The sequence below is a fragment of the Eucalyptus grandis genome, chromosome 10 (assembly GCF_016545825.1).
Source record: "Eucalyptus grandis isolate ANBG69807.140 chromosome 10, ASM1654582v1, whole genome shotgun sequence".
Classification (NCBI taxonomy): Eukaryota; Viridiplantae; Streptophyta; class Magnoliopsida; order Myrtales; family Myrtaceae; genus Eucalyptus; species Eucalyptus grandis.
The window spans coordinates 30,954,197-30,970,670 of record NC_052621.1 but is presented as its reverse complement, the minus strand read 5'-3'; the positions used below and the strand labels follow the sequence as shown (position 1 = coordinate 30,970,670).

The following is a 16,474-nucleotide window of genomic DNA, read 5'->3' as shown; positions in this document are numbered from 1 at the left end:
TTACCTCGTGGAAGGTGTCGGACAGAATCTAATCTCGTAATCCGCCGAAGCGCAGGTGAAGGTGCCGGTGCCGTCGTCGTAGGCGTAGCTGTAGGCCTTCGGGCACGCCCTCTTGAAGAACTCCGAGTACTGGCTCGGCCTGCACGTGCTCGGCGATCCGTAGGCGCCGCTGCAGCAGTACTGCGTGTCCCCGAACGCGTCGCACGCGCTCTTGCACGCCACCCCGTCCTCGCTCCCGGCGCTCGTCACCTTCAGCTCCTGCGGGCACCCCACGTTCAGGTCCGCCGCGCACCTCGTCGCGGTGCAGTTCCCCGCCTCGGAGACGGCGCCGCCCTGCGGCACTACCATCATCGGGAGGTTGTACCCGTCGACAAGGCTCACGTCATAGAAGTCGAGCCCGCTGGCGCCGTTGAGCGTGAACTCCGCGAGGATGGCGGGAGGGGTGGCGCCGCCGCCGGAGCACTCGAGGGCGGAGGAGCCGCAGTCGCCGGTGAGGCAGGCGAACTTGCCGGTGGCGCGGTCCTGGGAGCAGAGGGTGCGGCCCTAGAGGCGGCCGGACCAAGTGGCAGGGACGGTCACCGAGGTGGACGCGCCGGGGTCGAGAGCGAAGCCGGTGGTGGAGAGCGGAGCGGTTCCGGCGCCGGAGAGGATCCCCGGCCAGACCGTGAAGCTGCATGAGTTGACTATGGTGAATGTCTCCGAATCAGCACCTGCAACGCAAATTAAAGAAACAGAGCATGAGGTCAGAACCCGAGCCGAAAGCACCGAAAGTCCGAAACTGAAAACCAAAAGCGAGTGACCATTTACGTGATTTCGAGAGGGAAAACAAAAGGGCCATGGCAAAAGGCTCCCTTTTGACACTGGAAATAACCGGTGACCGAGAAGACCAAAACGTGGAAGAACAGAGCAACTGCGATTCCGAGCGAGGCCATTGAGTGTCAACTCTTAAGAATGAGCAGCCGACTGTAAATTCGAGAAACAATGGTGTAAAAGAATGAATGTCTCCGAGAGATGTAGACTCACTTCATTTCTGCGTGTCAAAGGAGCTCGAAGCGCAGATGGAGGAGGGCAGGAGAGGGAGGAATTTATAGGCCCGGGAGGGGAGGTGGGATCATCACTGCTAAAAATCTTATCAGAGTTCTTCATATCTTCTCAGACGTCATTTCGCGAGAGCGCGGAGACACCGTTGAAGTTGAAGTCGGCGATTTTCTGCGAAATTAAAGCGGGTGATACCCTCTTTTTTTTTTTTTTTTAAAGGGGTGCTGGGGACCTTAGGGCAATGTTTGTTTGTGTTTTTTTTTTTTTTTTTCTCGGAACACAATTTCTGTTTTTATTATTCTAGAAAACAAAAAAAAAAAGAACATAAACGTGTTGGTTTATACTTTTATTCCGGAAATAAAAAATCTATTTTTTGTTCTCAAGAACAAATTTGGATAAGAAACAAGATATAAAAAAAACTTATTTCTTGTTTCCGGGGAACACTTTCGATAAACAATTTTTCTCTCTCCTATTTTTTTATTCTCCTTCTTTTCTTCTTCTTTTTCTTTGGCCGGTCGCGGCCTCGGCCATGGTGGCGACCGACCGTCCCTTGGCAAGGCTTGGCCTCACCTTGGCTGGGCGAGCTCGGCCTCGACGGGAGTCGGCGAGCCTCGTCGTGGCTGGGCTAGGCCGTTAGCCCTCGTTGGCCGGTCGTCGGCCATGGCCAAGGCCGGCGACCGGCCAAAAGGAAGAAAAAAAAAATAAAATAAAAAAGGAAAAAATAAAAAATAAAAATTAAAAAATTAAAAGAAACAAAAAAATTATACAAGTTTATTAAACGTGTTTATATTCTTTTTTTATTTCAGAAGCAGAAATTTTGTGCAGTTACCAAACGCGTTCTTCTGTTCAAAAATTGTTTTCCAGAACAAAAATAGTTCTGAAACAATTTTTGAATAGAAACATTACCAACGCACCCTTAGATTATGTACGCGACAAGCGAAGAGGAGACTAGTGTCCTCAACCTATTCACAAAATGTGCATGGCAAAGCAGAGGAAGGGACGTCGGGATTCTGCGTGCGCCATGAGAAATCGGTTCCCCGAAGGCAAAAACAAAAGACGAAGCAGAAAAAAGAAACTCATCCACATGGTTTGAGGAGTCGGGTACAGGAAAGGTCGACTTCAAGTTTACGGACGACGCGCAGCTTCGGTTTTGGTAAAAGAACAGGGGCTGTGAATTGGCTCGCATTCGGGAGGCCTACCGTAAGATCTGACCGCTGGTTACCACCACCTCCCCATCAGCTGAAGGTAAACTTCGACGCCTCTTTTGCCGAGCCCCACGCTATGGAAACAGGGACCAGAGGACTACCACAAAACAGAGCAGCTGTGGCGTGCATCTGTAGGGACTCTCGAGGATGCTTGGTGGACGGTTTTGCCAGAGCGGTGGAGGCGCAATCGGCGGAGCAGGCAGAAACTTTGGCCCTGCTTCAAACCCTAGATTTGCTGGCATCCCGTGCGGAACTCTCTTTGGAAGTACACTCTGACTGCTCCTCACTCGTGCAAGCTCTTACCACTTCGACGGATGTGAACTGGAGACTTCAGCCTCTCTTGGACCGGGCCCGAACAAAATTGCAGGGCTTCCGAGACCTCTCTCTGGCCCATTGTGATCGAGCAACTAACCGGCCCACCGATTGGCTTGCAAAGGCCTGCCGGTCTAATTTTCTCCCCCCCAATTGGTTGTCCCAACCCCCGCCTGCTTTTCTAGATCTATTATGCTATGACGCTCTTGATGTAACTCGCCTAAACAGTGGCTAAGTTTTTAATCGTATATCATATTTCTTGTTCAAAAAAAGAATTGGCTCGCATTCAATTTTGATGAAGGGAGATGAAGGATAAAAAAAAAAATGGGGGGAAGGAGACGGACAATGATGATAATCTTTTGTAGATTTGAGGGTGATGATGATGGAAATCGAGGGTGACAGCTCGCAAATTGTAATTCAAGATTTTTTCCATGACGATGAAAAGGCTTTAAGTCAGTTGTCGGCCAGCTCTTCAAGACTCGATGGATCTTGATCAATTCTGTTTTATTTCCATTAGTTTTTTATGCTAGAATGTGATTTGATGTTTAGATTATATTTTAGAGTTCGAATTAGAATGTAGAAGAAAGATGAAATTTCGTTGGAAAATGAAGTAGTGTAACGACTTGTTGCTTCTTAGTGTTTGATAGATTAGATGAGTTTGTGATGTGACTAAACTTCCTTTTTTGAGCTGCCAACCTTGTCTGTTGCAACTTGGTATTTCTCTCTCTTCTCGTTCGTGCCAACGGTTGGCATCGATCGAAAGTTTGTCTTTATTTAGATAAATGGTGCAGTCACTAGCACAGCTAAGAACCGACTCTCTCTCTCTCTCCCTCCCTCTCTCTCAACCAAGTTGAAACCTAGTGACTAGCAAGATAATTAGCAAAGAAATTCCTAAATCTATCGTATGAATAGCAATTCAGTTTTAAATTTTTCAATTTAACCATAAATGATGATTGTCCAATAAGGTTTTTTCGGCCAATTGTGGGTGGAAATTGCTAATGTTGACACCAATCGTTTTAATTAATACATCGACGTTAATATAAATAATTTTGCAATAATTTAGAGAAACTTCTAAATTTTTATTTTATTTTATTTTATTGTGGATGGCAAGCCCCTTGGGGAACCTTAGATTCTGTACGCGAGCGAGTGAAGAGGAGACAGGTGTTGTCACCCCATTTAACAAAATGCTGATGAAAACCAATGGGACAAAACACGGACCGAGCACATGACCGCCATCTTCTCCGGGCCGCTCCTATAAATTCCTCCCTCTCCTGCCCTCCTCCATCTGCGCTTCGAGCTCCTTTGACACACAGAAATGAAGTGAGTCTACATCTCTCGGAGACATTCATTCTTTTACACCATTGTTTCTCGAATTTACAGTCGGCTGCTCATTCTTAAGATTTGAAACTCAATGGCCTCGCTCGGAATCGTAGTTGCTCTGTTCTGCTACGTTTGGGTCTTCTCGGTCACTGGTAAGTTCCAGTTTAAAGGGAGTCTTTTGTCATGGCCCTTTGTTTTCCCTCTCGAAATCACGTAAATGGTGACTCGCTTTGGGTTTTAAGTTTCGGACTTTCGGTGCTTTCGGCTCGGGTTCTGACCTCATGCTCTGTTTCTTGAATTTGCGTTGCAGGTGCCGATTCGGCGACATTCACTATAGTCAACTCGTGCAGCTTCACGGTCTGACCGGGGATCCTCTCCAGCGCCGGAACCGCGCCGCTCTCCACCACCGGCTTCGCCCTCGACCCCGGCGCATCCACCTCGGTGACCGTCCCTGCCTCCTGGTCCGGCCGCATCTGGGGCCCCACCCTCTGCTCCCAGGACCCCGCCACCGGCAAGTTCGCCTGCCTCACCGGCGACTGCGGCTCCTCCGCCCTCGAGTGCTCCGGCGCCGGCGGGCTCGACTTCTATGACGTCAGCCTTGTCGACAGGTACAACCTCCCGATGCTGGTTGTGCCGCACGGCGGCGCCGCCTCCAGGGCGGGAAACTGCACCGCGATGGGGTGCGCGGCGAACCTGAACGTGGCGTGCCCGCAGGAGATGAAGGTGACAAGCGCCGGGAGCGAGGGCGGGGTGGCGTGCAAGAGCGCGTGCGACGCGTTCGGGGACCCGCAGTACTGCTGCAGCGGCGCCTACGGATCGCCGAACACGTGCAATCCGAGCCAGTACTCGGAGTTCTTCAGAGGGCGTGCCCGAAGGCCTACAGCTACGCCTACGACGACGGCACCAGCACCTTCACCTGCGCCTCGGCGGATTACGAGATCACATTCTGCCCGAAGCCTTCCACGAGGTAAGAATCCACCTTGAACTTCGGCATTTTCCGGGAACCACCGCCATACGAATGCAGTCATAATTCAAATATTCGACTCTGCTTTTGGGGGAAAGGACTGTTGATAGGTGACTGAGGGTTGTTCTTGGTTTCTCTTCGTGGCTGCAGTGTCAAGGCGGCGGGCGGTGAGTACGCGATGTTGGCGGCGGAGGTCTCAGGCGGCGTTGCCTCGTCGTCGTGGACGCCGCCACTCGGCCGTCGCTGTCGCCGTTTCGGCGACGGTTTGGCAGTTGCGGCGGCTGTTCTGAACTGGAAAAAAACTAAGAAAAATATCTTCGTCGCATCGCTCCTCGGGAGAAAATATTACGCAGTGGGCCCACCTCTCTTTCTCTCTATCTCAACTGGGTAGGGCCCACGAGCTTTGCAAAGATCAAGTAATTTTTTTCCGGGAAAAGTGATATTTCCGGGAGAGAATTCGAGAGCAGAATATTTCCGGGAAAGGTGATATTTTCTCGGGAAGATTTTTTCGGGGGGCGATGACGATGGAAATTGAGGGTGACGGCACGAAGTCAACCGCCGGCGGGCTCTCCAGCGCTTGATGGATTCCAATTGATCCTGACTTTTGTTGCATTTCCAATAGTTTTTCGACGTGTAGTGTGCGATTCGATATTTAGATTATATTTTAGAATTAGAATTAGAATGTAGAAGAGAGATATAATTTCGTTGGAAGATGAAGTAGTGTTATGACCCGTTGCTCCTTAGTATTTAATAGAGTAGATGAGTTTGCAATGTGACTCCTACTTTATTTTTATTCTAATGCTCACTTTTAGATATAAAGAGGAGGAGTCGAAATTCATTCCCGAAACTAAATCGTTTCATAACTTTCTTGGGAGTCAAAACCATGTATTCTTAGGAATCAACACCTCTTGAAATTAAATCGTTTCCATCCCAATTCCTTAAAATGTGGAGATTCGAACCTTCCACCTCCTCCTTCCATGTTAGAAGGATAGTTATTGGGGTTTGCCCCAATGATTAAGTTGTCACTCTTTTTTGCTGCAATTTGGTATTTCTTTCTCTCTTCCTTCGTGCTAGCAGTTGGCGTCAGTTGGAAGTTTGTCTTTATTAAAATATTGGTGCAGTCACTAGCACAAGTAAAAGTGCAACACAGACTCTCTTATAAGTTGTAATCTAATAATAGGCGAGAAGATTACCAAAATAATCCTAAGTTTATCGTACGAATGACAATTCAATTTTAAACTTTTCGTTGTATTAAATTAATTACCAAAACAATCCTAAGTTTATTGCCCAATTTAAAATTTTCCGGCTAACGCTGGTCGTTGTACAAAGGCCCTGCAATCCCTTGCCAGCCGGCAGCTGACTTCGACCCTCCGAAAAATTTCCCGAGAAAACATCACTTTTCCCGGAAATATTTTTGCTCAGAGATTCGCGTCCCTCGTGAAGCAACGCGTTGACCTCCTGAGATTTTCTTCTCTCCATTCCGGGCCGCTCGTTGAGTCTATAATCCACTTGATCATGTAAAGCGCACGGAGCCCTACACCCACTTGAGATATAGAGAGAGAGAGAGAGAGAGAGAGAGAGAGAGGTGCGCCCACTGTCAACAGCCAGCGCTGGAGGCGACGAAGATTTTCCTTTCTTTCCAAATCAGAACAGCTGCCCCAACTGCCATACTGTCGCCGAAACGCCGACAGCGACGGCCGATAGCGACGGCGTCCACAACGACGAGCGCCGCTGCCCGACACCTCCGCCGCCAACATCGCGTACTCACCGCCCGCCGCCTTGACACTGCACCCTCGAAGAGAAACCAGGAAAAAACCCTCAGTCACCACCACAAGCGCAAAAAATCAACGGTCCTTTCCCCAAAGAAAACAGAATCGAATATTTGAATTATGGCTGCATTCGTATGGCGGTGGTTCTAGAAAATGCCAAAGTTCCGAGGTGGATTCTTACCTCGTGGACGGTGTCGGGCAAAATGTGATCTCGTAATCCGCCGAAGCGCAGGTGAAGGTGCTGGTGCCGTCGTCGTCGTAGGCGTAGCTGTAGGCCTTCGGGCACGCCCTCTTGAAGAACTCCGAGTACTGGCTCGGCCTGCACGTGTCCGGCGACCCGTAGGCGCCGCTGCAGCAGTACTGCGGGTCCCCGAACGCGTCGCACGCGCTCTTGCATGCCACCCGCCCTCGCTCCCGGCGCTCGTCACCTTCAGCTCCTGCGGGCACCCCACGTTCAGGTCCGCCGCGCACCCGTCGCGGTGCAGTTCCCCGCCCCGGAGGCGGCGCCGCCCTGCGGTACTACCATCATCGGGAGGTTGTACCCGTCGACCAGGCTCACGTCGTAGAAGTCGAGCCCGCCGGCGCCATTGAGGGTGAACTCCGCGAGGGTGGCGGGAGGGGTGGCGCCGCTGCCGGAGCACTCGAGGGCGGAGGAGCCGCAGTCGCCGGTGAGGCAGGCGAACTTGCCGTTGGCGGGGTCCTGGGAGCAGAGGGTGCGGCCCCAGAGGCGGCCGGACCAGGAGGCAGGGACGGTCACCGAGGTGGACGCGCCGGGGTCGAGGGCAAAGCCGGTGGTGGAGAGCGGAGCGGTTCCGGCGCCAGAGAGGATCCCCGGCCAGACCGTGAAGCTGCACGAGTTGACTATGGTGAATGTCGCCGAATCAGCACCTGCAACGCAAATTCAAGAAACAGAGCATGAGGTCACAACCCGAGCCGAAAGTCCCAAACTGAAAACACAAAGACGAATCACCATTTACGTGATTTCGAGAGGGAAAACAAAGGGCCATGACAAAAGACTCCTTTCTAGCACTCGAACATACCAGTGACCGAGAAGATCAAAACGTGGAAGAACAGAGCAACTGCGATTCCGAGCGAAGCCATTGAGTGTCAACTCTTAAGAATGAGCAGCCGACTCTAAATTCAAGAAACAATGGTGTAAAAGAATGAATGTATCCGAGAGACGTAGATTTAGGAATTTCATTGCGGCCAACCATTGGCATGAATGAAGAGAGAAAGAAATACCAAGTTACAGCAGACAAGGGTGGCAGCTCAAAAAAGGAAGTATAGTCACATTGCAAACTAATCTACTTTGTCAAACACTAAGAAGCAATAGGTCGTAACACTGGTTCATCTTCCCACAAAATTCCATCGTTCTTCTACATTCTAATTCTAACTCTAAAATATAATCTAAACATCGAATCACATTCTAGCGTCGAAAACTAATGGAAATAAAACAGGATTGATTGGGATCCATCGAGTCCCGTAGAGCCGGCCGACAGCTGACTTAAAGCCTTTCCATCGTCATCGCCCCTGGAAAAAATCTTGAATCTACAATTTGCGAGCCATCACCCTTGATTTCCATCATCATCACCCTCGAATTGACAAAAGATTATCGTCATTGTCCGTCTCCTTGCCCCTATTTTTTTTTTCATCCTTCATCTCCCTTCAGCAAAATTGAATGCGAGCCAATTCAGGGGCCCCTGTTCTTATACCAAAAACCGAAGCTGCGTGTCGTCTGTAAACTTGAAGCCGACCTTTCCTGCACCCGACTCCTCAAACCATGCGGACGACTTTCTTTTTTTCTGCTTCGTCTTTTGTTTCTGCCTTCGGGAACCGATTTCTCACGGCGCACGCAGAATCCTGATGCCCCTCCCTCTGCTCTGCCATGCAGCCTTACGAAACTCGGATCCCCACCATGGGTTTGCATCGGCATTTTGTTAATGGGGGTGACAACACCTGTCTCCTCTTCACTCGCTCGCGGACAGAATATATATTTTATAGGTAAACCACTTGCTAGCTAGTAGATTTAACATTTATTTTATAACAAAGAAAGTTACCAGCTCTGTCGAGATCTAGAAAGCCTAAACATGTATCTTTAGATGTTGAGATTTCCATATGAAAAATTAACATAGATGGGCGGAGAAGTTGCTAAACTGCCACGAAAAGCTGCTACTGGGGCTGATCACCGGGGCCTTTTTGCTTTTGAGGTCTAAAAGTCACATGTTTGGAATAAAACACCCCAAAATTATATTCAAGAATTGCGACTTTAAAAAAAAAAAAAACTGCTCTGAATTGAATTTTATATTTTATTTTTATGCAACATCAAGAACAACACACTATACATATAAAACAATTCAGTATCGCAACCGTGCTATACATACATCCAACAGAATACATTTATACAATAAAAGAGTCGAATAGATATAACAAAAAGCGTGGAATGCACAATTGACTGGATTGAAGAGGGAATCATGGAAAGTAGCCAGTCATTAGCGCATCACTTAAAGTACTCCGGGAATGGTTTTCACTTCAACGGAACTGCGCAAACGATTTCTCTCTTCTCCAGATTCTGTACGCCACTCCGTACGACACCATCAAGAGATCCGGAAATCGTTCATGTAAGTACTTGTAGAACTGGCGGGCGCCATCCCCTCCAGTATATTGCTCCTGTTGGAACCAGAAAAGCAAAATAACAGATGAGTCACGAGTTCATACAATCCGAGATACACAGTTACTGAAGAAGCCTGCATTCTGCTACAGAAATCATCAGAATTCCACAGAAAGATCACCTCAAATTCTTACCGGAAGTTCCAGGCGGTGGTGCCACTTGTTTCGCACGAAGCGTAATAAATCCTCGACAGATTCATCATTGTACACGGATCCCTGCCTAAGGTTATGATCTATGTAGTCAATCCATTTCCCATTAAAAATCTGTTGCTTCTTGCTCTTTAATTTCTTTTGAACCGATGTGCGACGTTCTTCTTGCACGTTATACTGTGGACTGCGCTGATGTCTCACTGATAGTCTGTCGCTGAGGAAACACAAGAAATCCAGACTCTTTTCTGAATTCCAACAAATGGGAGGATAATAGTCCTTCAATTCCTCTGAGCTGCACACAATGCCAAGAAGATTCAACTCCCCGAATTCATAATCATCGCAAATATGACATTGAAAATGGCAATGATGCAAATTAAAGATGACAGGACTCACACCTAAATTTGGGATTAGTCAGCAAACATCGAAGATTCATGCGCACGTCGTTCTTTTTTTGGTTTAGTTGAGCGGTTAATGATGGATCATTCATCAAGGCATCTTTAAGATCAAACTCTGCAAAGATTTGGTCCACGTTATCCTCATAGACATGACCTCGCTGCCTGTATCATAAAATAAGGTAGACATTATCACCTAAATAATCAATAAGCAAGATTTTACTTTGTCCAGGTCAAAACATAACAATTTAAAGTTACCTCAGCCGTTGCTTTATAACAGATTCAAGACCATCGTCAAGGTCAGCACGGGCTCTGCTCTGATCATTGAGCGACCGACGGCCGCGCCACCTAGTTGAATCAACGAAGGATAACAAACTCTGGGGATCTTGGGGGTTGGAAGACATCGATGACCCAGACAAACACAAGAACTCTAACACCCTCGGGATCTCTGGAAACTCTCAGAGCTTTAACGAAAACAACGACACCGAAGTTGGAGTGGACCCTTTTAAGTAGCCAAAGCAACGAATAAAGATGAAGCACAATGTGCGTCGATGAAGAGGGCGAGATGGATCGACGGGTGACGAGAAAGGGAGAACTTTCAAGAGAAGCAACAAGAACAGGGGACGAGGCAGGGCTTTTCGGAGTGGTTGGTGGGAGAGAGAGAGAGAGAGAGAGAGAGAGAGAGAGAGGAATGAAGAGGAGGGGCTCCGAGATCTGCACACCCTAAAAAACACTAAGCCCTCCACCGCCTCCCAGAGAATTGGCAGAGGAAAACTCTGCGAACTCCACTTGATTTTTTTTCTCAGTTTTGACGTCCTGTTTCCTGAGAAAAGGGGTGGGACGGAAGGAGGCAGAGCTCAGTAGGTGGTGGCGCAGTTGCCTCAATCCTCTGCCCTTGCTTTGAATCCCCTTATTTATGCGTGGGATCCACTTATATGTGCGCATGATGTATTCATATTAAAAAACCAGCAAATTGCATGAGATTTGTGATGGGAAATGTAAGCTCAAGTTACACCGCCTGACTCTGTTGCTCCTATACTGTAGGCTTACTTTTTTGGGATAATTTAGTGTATAAATATATAACTTTTCACACTTTTTGTACGAAAATTGAGATTTTTCGGATTCCCAAATTAGGGTTTAATAGATGAAGTGTAATAGTTTTGGCACGACAAAATGAGTCTAGTCAATATTAGGATGACAACGACTGCATCAAGGGGTAATAGTGTGTATGAAAATTGAGATTTTTCGGATTCCCTAATTAGGGTCTAGTAGATGAAGTGTAATAGTTTTGGCACAACAAAATGAGTCTAGTCAATATCAGGATGACTACGACTGCATCAAGGGGTAATAGTGTGTACAAAAATTGAGATTTTTCGGATTCCCAAATTAGGGTCTAGTAGATGAAGTGTATGTTGAAGCTAGTGTTGCCTATAATTGATCATAATTGATTCTTATTGATCTACTTTGTATATTTAGGGAAAATTAGAATTTTGTATATTTGGGAAATTATTCTTGTATATTTATTTTCTCTAATTAGATCAAGCTTGCGCGTTATTAATAGGGCTGTAAACTGTACAATTGAATTGCAGAGAAAGAAAAACACTTTTCCCAATTCTCGATTCTCGGTTTGTTTCCATCTAATATTCTGACATGGTATCAGAGCGTGTCTTCTAGCTTCCGTTCCTTCTTTACATCTTTCTCTACCATTTTTGCTCATTCTCTTCTCTGCAATTTCCGCTCCTTCTCTACATCTTCTCTGCTTCTTCTAGCCCTCGAAGCTTTCTCTGTTCCCCTGTTTCCTTGCCTTTCTACATTAAGCCTGCATTTTTTTTTCTTCTGTACTAAAATAGCAAGGAAACAAAAATGCCGAGAAACCAAACATTGAAATCAGGAAATTCCCAAGATCCAGAAATTTCTTCTAACATCCAAGGTTTAGGCGACTCACCTTTGGATGAACAGACAGATCGGGTGACGGAAAATCAAACACAGGAACAGAATCAAGTGCCGACTCTTGAGGCGCGACAAGGTTATGTTCATCCCAATACAGGGCAATTTCTTTCGGGTCCATATGTTCAATGGGTTCCTATCCAGGTTCAACTCCTTCCAGGCCAGACGAGTCAGTTGAATCCTGCCCAAAGTTCCACCGGCTTTCCCGAGAGAGCCAATGACGGACCAAGGGGAGAAGATCCGCAGCTTAATAATCGGTCCAACTCGGTGGGATGGGATGGCCATTCTTGAATCAAATCGATTCGGGTTCATCAGGATTTGGGGCGAGTCCGTACCCGACCTATGGACCAGGTTTTCTTCCTTTCGCAGGCTTCACCGGAGCTTGACCCGAACCAGGAGACCCTCTCTACACCTCCAACGCAGACGGACCGGAGCTCCGCCTCATCACACAGCAGTTGTCGGGGCTTGATAATTACTCCATCTGGTCCCGCGAGTTTCGTCAGGCCCTAATCACAAAAGACAAAGAGGGGTTTATAGATGGCACGATTCCGGCTCCGAGTGACGAATGACTTGCACGCCACTAGAGAAAATGTAATCAGCTTGTCCGGACATGGATTGTCAACTGCCTCACCCCGGAGGTTGCCGCCGGACTACCCCTGACCGAAGATGCTAAAGGAATATGGGAAAATATATGGGAAATGTATGGCAAACTTGATTGAGCCAAAATTTCAGCATAACTCGAGCACTATCCGAGCTAAGACAGGGAAATCTCTCAATCTCTACCGTTTTTAACAAGTTATCAGCATTGTGGAACGAATTGGAGATGGTCGAAGAAAAATTGGAGGGACCTGAAGCAACCCTAGCGCAATACCGAGTGATAAGGGAGAGGGAGAAGGTAACTCAGTTCCTACTCATCCTAAATGAAAGTTACTTACCGTTTCGTAGCCAAATCCTTGCCATGGAACCCGTACCCTCACTCGGCCGGATTTACCAGCTCGCGGTCCAGGAAGAGTCGCAGCGCCTGGCTTCCTCAGAGTACCTAAAAGTCGAAGATCGTGTTATTCTTGCGACCAAGGCGACGCCGGAGCAGAAGCTGGCCAGAGCGAAGTCCGGCCATGGGAGTCATGGCGGATTGGGAGCTATGATTGCAGCCTTAGGGTTAGCGAATGGAGAAGATAATGCCTTTTAACCATCTAGAATGAGCGGCCATGATTTAATCGGCCGATCGGACGGTCCAGGGCTCTTGCGGGCTCCTTTTCCAGCGAACGGCAAAGATCTCATCTCTGGATCCGACGGCTACAGCTGGCCCGGACGATTTGACGGTCTAGGATACATCTTGGCGGCGCCCAGATCTAATGGCCCACAACAGGCCACGTTTGGACCGGCGTGGAGAGGATCTAACGGCCATAATTCAGCAAATTTCTCAAATAAATATCATGGCGGAAATTCCAACAAAGGAAAAGGCAAATTCTGTAATTATTGTAAACGTCCCAATCATACACAGGATAATTGTTGGAAATTGCATGGGAAGCAGGCAGATAAGGAAAGGAAGGAAAAGGAAATTTCCATCACAGCAAATGCTAAAGCTCACCAACTCGTTAGTAATGATCAGTTCCAGCAAATCATAAGAGCTTTAAGCCAATTGGGATCATAGGATAAAGCAGCGAGTTATACAGGTACTTCTGATTGCTTAAGCTCTATTTCAACTGAAGTATGGATTATTGACTCAGGTGCTAGTGATCACATAGTTTGCGATAAACGTTTCCTTTCTGATGTTAAAGAATCCTCTCATGTTACTTCCGTCTGTCTTCCAAATGGGAATGATACCTCGGTCACCAAAATTGGAGCAGTTAATCTCGAGTCATCCATTACCTTGAAAAATGTCCTGTTTATTCCTGAATTTCAATTCAACCTAATCTCTATCTCAAAACTTTGTGAGGACAATTTCCGTAGTCATCTTTGATTCTAATATATGCTTATTTCAGGCCCTTTTGACTGGGAAACTGATGGGCTGGGGTAAAATTCAAGAGGGACTCTATTTTTGGGCCACACTTCCCAAAAATCTTAATGTTTCGTTTCTTTTAAATAAGGGCATCTTATGTAACGCCAATTCCAATAAAAATATTTTGTTCCATCTACGTCTAGGCCATAGTGCCTCATTTCCTCATTCAAAATGTCATATTTGTCCAATAGTTAAACAATCTCGATTGCCTTTTTTGCAAAGTACCGCACGAAACAAAACAACTTTCTCTCTTCTACACATGGACATTTGGGGACCATATCATACGCCACATTGGGATGGATCTCATTTTTTTCCTTACAATTGTGGATGATTATACACGAGCTACCTGGCTTTTCTTGATGCAATCTAAGGCACAAGTATTTTCTCATGTTAGAAATTTCCTTGCATTAATTAAAGATCAGTTTTATAAATCCGTACAACGGATTCGTACTGATAATGCTCATGAATTTTTTAATCATGAGTGTTCTTCTTTGTTTACATCAAATGGCATCATTCATGAGAGTTCATGTATCTATACACCTCAACAAAATGGGGTGGTTGAACGAAAACATCGTCATCTCTTAGAAGTTGCTCGTGCTCTTAAGTATCAAGCCTCAATTCCGGAAACTTTTTGGGGTGACTGTGTGATCACAGCAGCTTATTTGATCAATCGAATGCCATCCCGAATCCTAAATGGGAAGACTCCATTTGAATTACTTTTTGGGAAACAGCCGAATATTAGTCATCTTCATGTCTTTGGATGCTTGTGTTATGTCTCAACAGTGGGCCATCGGGACAAATTAGGTCCCCACGCTATTAAAGGTGTGTTTATGGGATATCCTGTTTCTCAAAAGGGATACTCGATCTATGATCTATCTACTGGTTGCTTCATCGTTAGCAGAGATGTTATCTTTCATGAGGACATTTTTCCCTTCCAAGAAGAACTTCTTTTAGATCAAGATTCGGGATCAGTGGCACATCATCGTCTATTCCTCCATGAAGAAGATTTTTCGCCTTCACAGCAAGTCCTGCTTCCTCATGTATCATATTCTACACTTGGAAGTAATCCGCAATCCTATGCGGAGAATGTCGCACCCGGGGAACCACAAGCAGTGGTATCGGAGGGTTCCGCTTCACCAACAAATCCAAATGAGAACTCTGCTCTGCCACTTGTAACTGCACCAGATCAACCTCGACGATTAAGGCGTAGTACACACCCGCCCACATGGACAGCAGATTATCTTTGTCCCACTTTAGGGTTATATGGTACACATCATCCTATCTCATCTTATGTTAGTTTTGCTCGTCTTTCCCCGGAACATATGTGTTGTATTAGTAGAATCTCTAAGGGACAGGAACCATCTACATATGAGGAAGCTGTCAAAGATCCTCATTGGCAACAAGCAATGAAGGATGAATTACAGGCCTTGGTAGAAAATGAGACTTGGGATGTCGTTACCTCGCCTCCTCATCGACGACCTATCGGTTACAAGTGGGTATATAAGATCAAGTACAAGGCAGATGGATCCATCGAACGATATAAAGCAAGACTAGTGGCCAAAGGGTTTACGCAGCGGGAAGGATTCGATTATACAGAAACATTCTCTCCAGTAGTCAAGGAAGTCACTGTTCGTTCCTTTCTCTCTATTGTCGCTTTGCGTGATTGGCCTCTTCACCAGATGGATGTTCATAATGCTTTCCTCCATGGAGATCTCGAAGAAGAGATTTACATGGATCTTCCACCAGGTTTATGCGAGACAGGGGGAGAATCAAGCATGTCGTCTTTGTAAATCCTTGTATGGACTCAAGCAGGCTTCTCGCCAGTGGTATGCTAAGTTCACTATTGCACTTACAGCTACAAGATTCCGACAATCCAAACATGATTATGCCCTCTTCACATGGAGTCAAGGTACGTCATCAATTTACTTACTTATATATGTTGATGATATCCTCATTATGGGAAACAATGAATTTGCCATTCAACGTTTCAAGAAGTACCTACACTCCACATTTCGGATTAAGGATTTGGGACCTTCCAAATATTTTCTCGGAATAGAGATTGCACAATCGGATAAAGGGATTTGCCTCAGTCAACGCAAATTTATCCTAGAAATCATATCAAAAGCGAGATTATCAGGATCCAAGCCAGCTGTCATCCCAATTGAACAAAACGTCAAGTTAACCACGGCTGAGTACGATAAGGAACTTTCACCCCTAAATGAAGATCCTCTACTGAAAGATCCTTCCTTTTATCAGAGACTTGTAGGGAAGCTCATTTATCTCACAATTACTAGACCTGACATATGTTATGCGGTGCAAATTCTCGGTCGGTTTATGCATAATCCGAAAGCAGTCTCGCATGAATCTTTTGTTTTAAAGGTCGTGAAGTACTTGAAAGGATGTCCAGGTTTGGGAATATTGTTGTCTCGAGATAATAACATGGAAATGACAGCGTTGTGTGACACATATTATGCTACTTGCCCCATGAGTAGAAAATTTGTTACGGGATTCTGTATAAAACTGGGGGATTCGTTGCTCTCATGGAAAACTAAAAAACAGTCGACTGTGTCATTATCGTCTGTTGAAGCGGAATATCGGGCAATGGCAAAGACTAGCTGCGAAATAGTCGGATAAGAGGCATGCTTCAAGATCTTGGTGTTTGGGTAAAAGAACCAACTGTCTTGTTTTGTGATAATGAAGCTGCACTT

General features: G+C 46.4%; 3 protein-coding genes and 1 pseudogene across 3 annotated transcripts; 1 reads left to right on the top strand and 3 right to left on the bottom strand.

Annotated features, from left to right (window-relative positions):
* LOC104423982 lies at positions 1-2,124 on the bottom strand (annotated as a pseudogene).
* A 1,842-nt stretch (positions 2,125-3,966) lies between these two features.
* On the top strand, positions 3,967-5,422 carry LOC104423981 (pathogenesis-related thaumatin-like protein 3.5). Its single transcript, XM_039302987.1, is given in 4 exon segments — positions 3,967-4,027; positions 4,186-4,731; positions 4,734-4,842; positions 4,990-5,422. Coding segments are annotated over 4 exon segments (957 nt in total). The 3' UTR covers positions 5,231-5,422.
* Positions 5,423-6,118: 696 nt separating this feature from the next.
* On the bottom strand, positions 6,119-7,709 carry LOC104422765 (thaumatin-like protein 1). The gene is given in 6 exon segments (XM_010035195.3): positions 6,119-6,552; positions 6,555-6,624; positions 6,790-7,022; positions 7,025-7,086; positions 7,089-7,496; positions 7,649-7,709. Coding segments are annotated over 6 exon segments (903 nt in total). The 3' UTR covers positions 6,119-6,483.
* Positions 7,710-8,953: 1,244 nt separating this feature from the next.
* On the bottom strand, positions 8,954-10,697 carry LOC104422764 (serine/threonine-protein kinase/endoribonuclease IRE1b-like). The gene is made up of 4 exons (XM_039303168.1): positions 10,076-10,697; positions 9,821-9,982; positions 9,411-9,717; positions 8,954-9,275 (listed from the first exon to the last, which is right to left on the bottom strand). Exons 1-4 carry the CDS (start codon positions 10,219-10,221, stop codon positions 9,138-9,140), a joined length of 753 nt encoding a protein of 250 aa, XP_039159102.1. The 5' UTR covers positions 10,222-10,697; the 3' UTR covers positions 8,954-9,137.
* Positions 10,698-16,474: the final 5,777 nt, after the last annotated feature.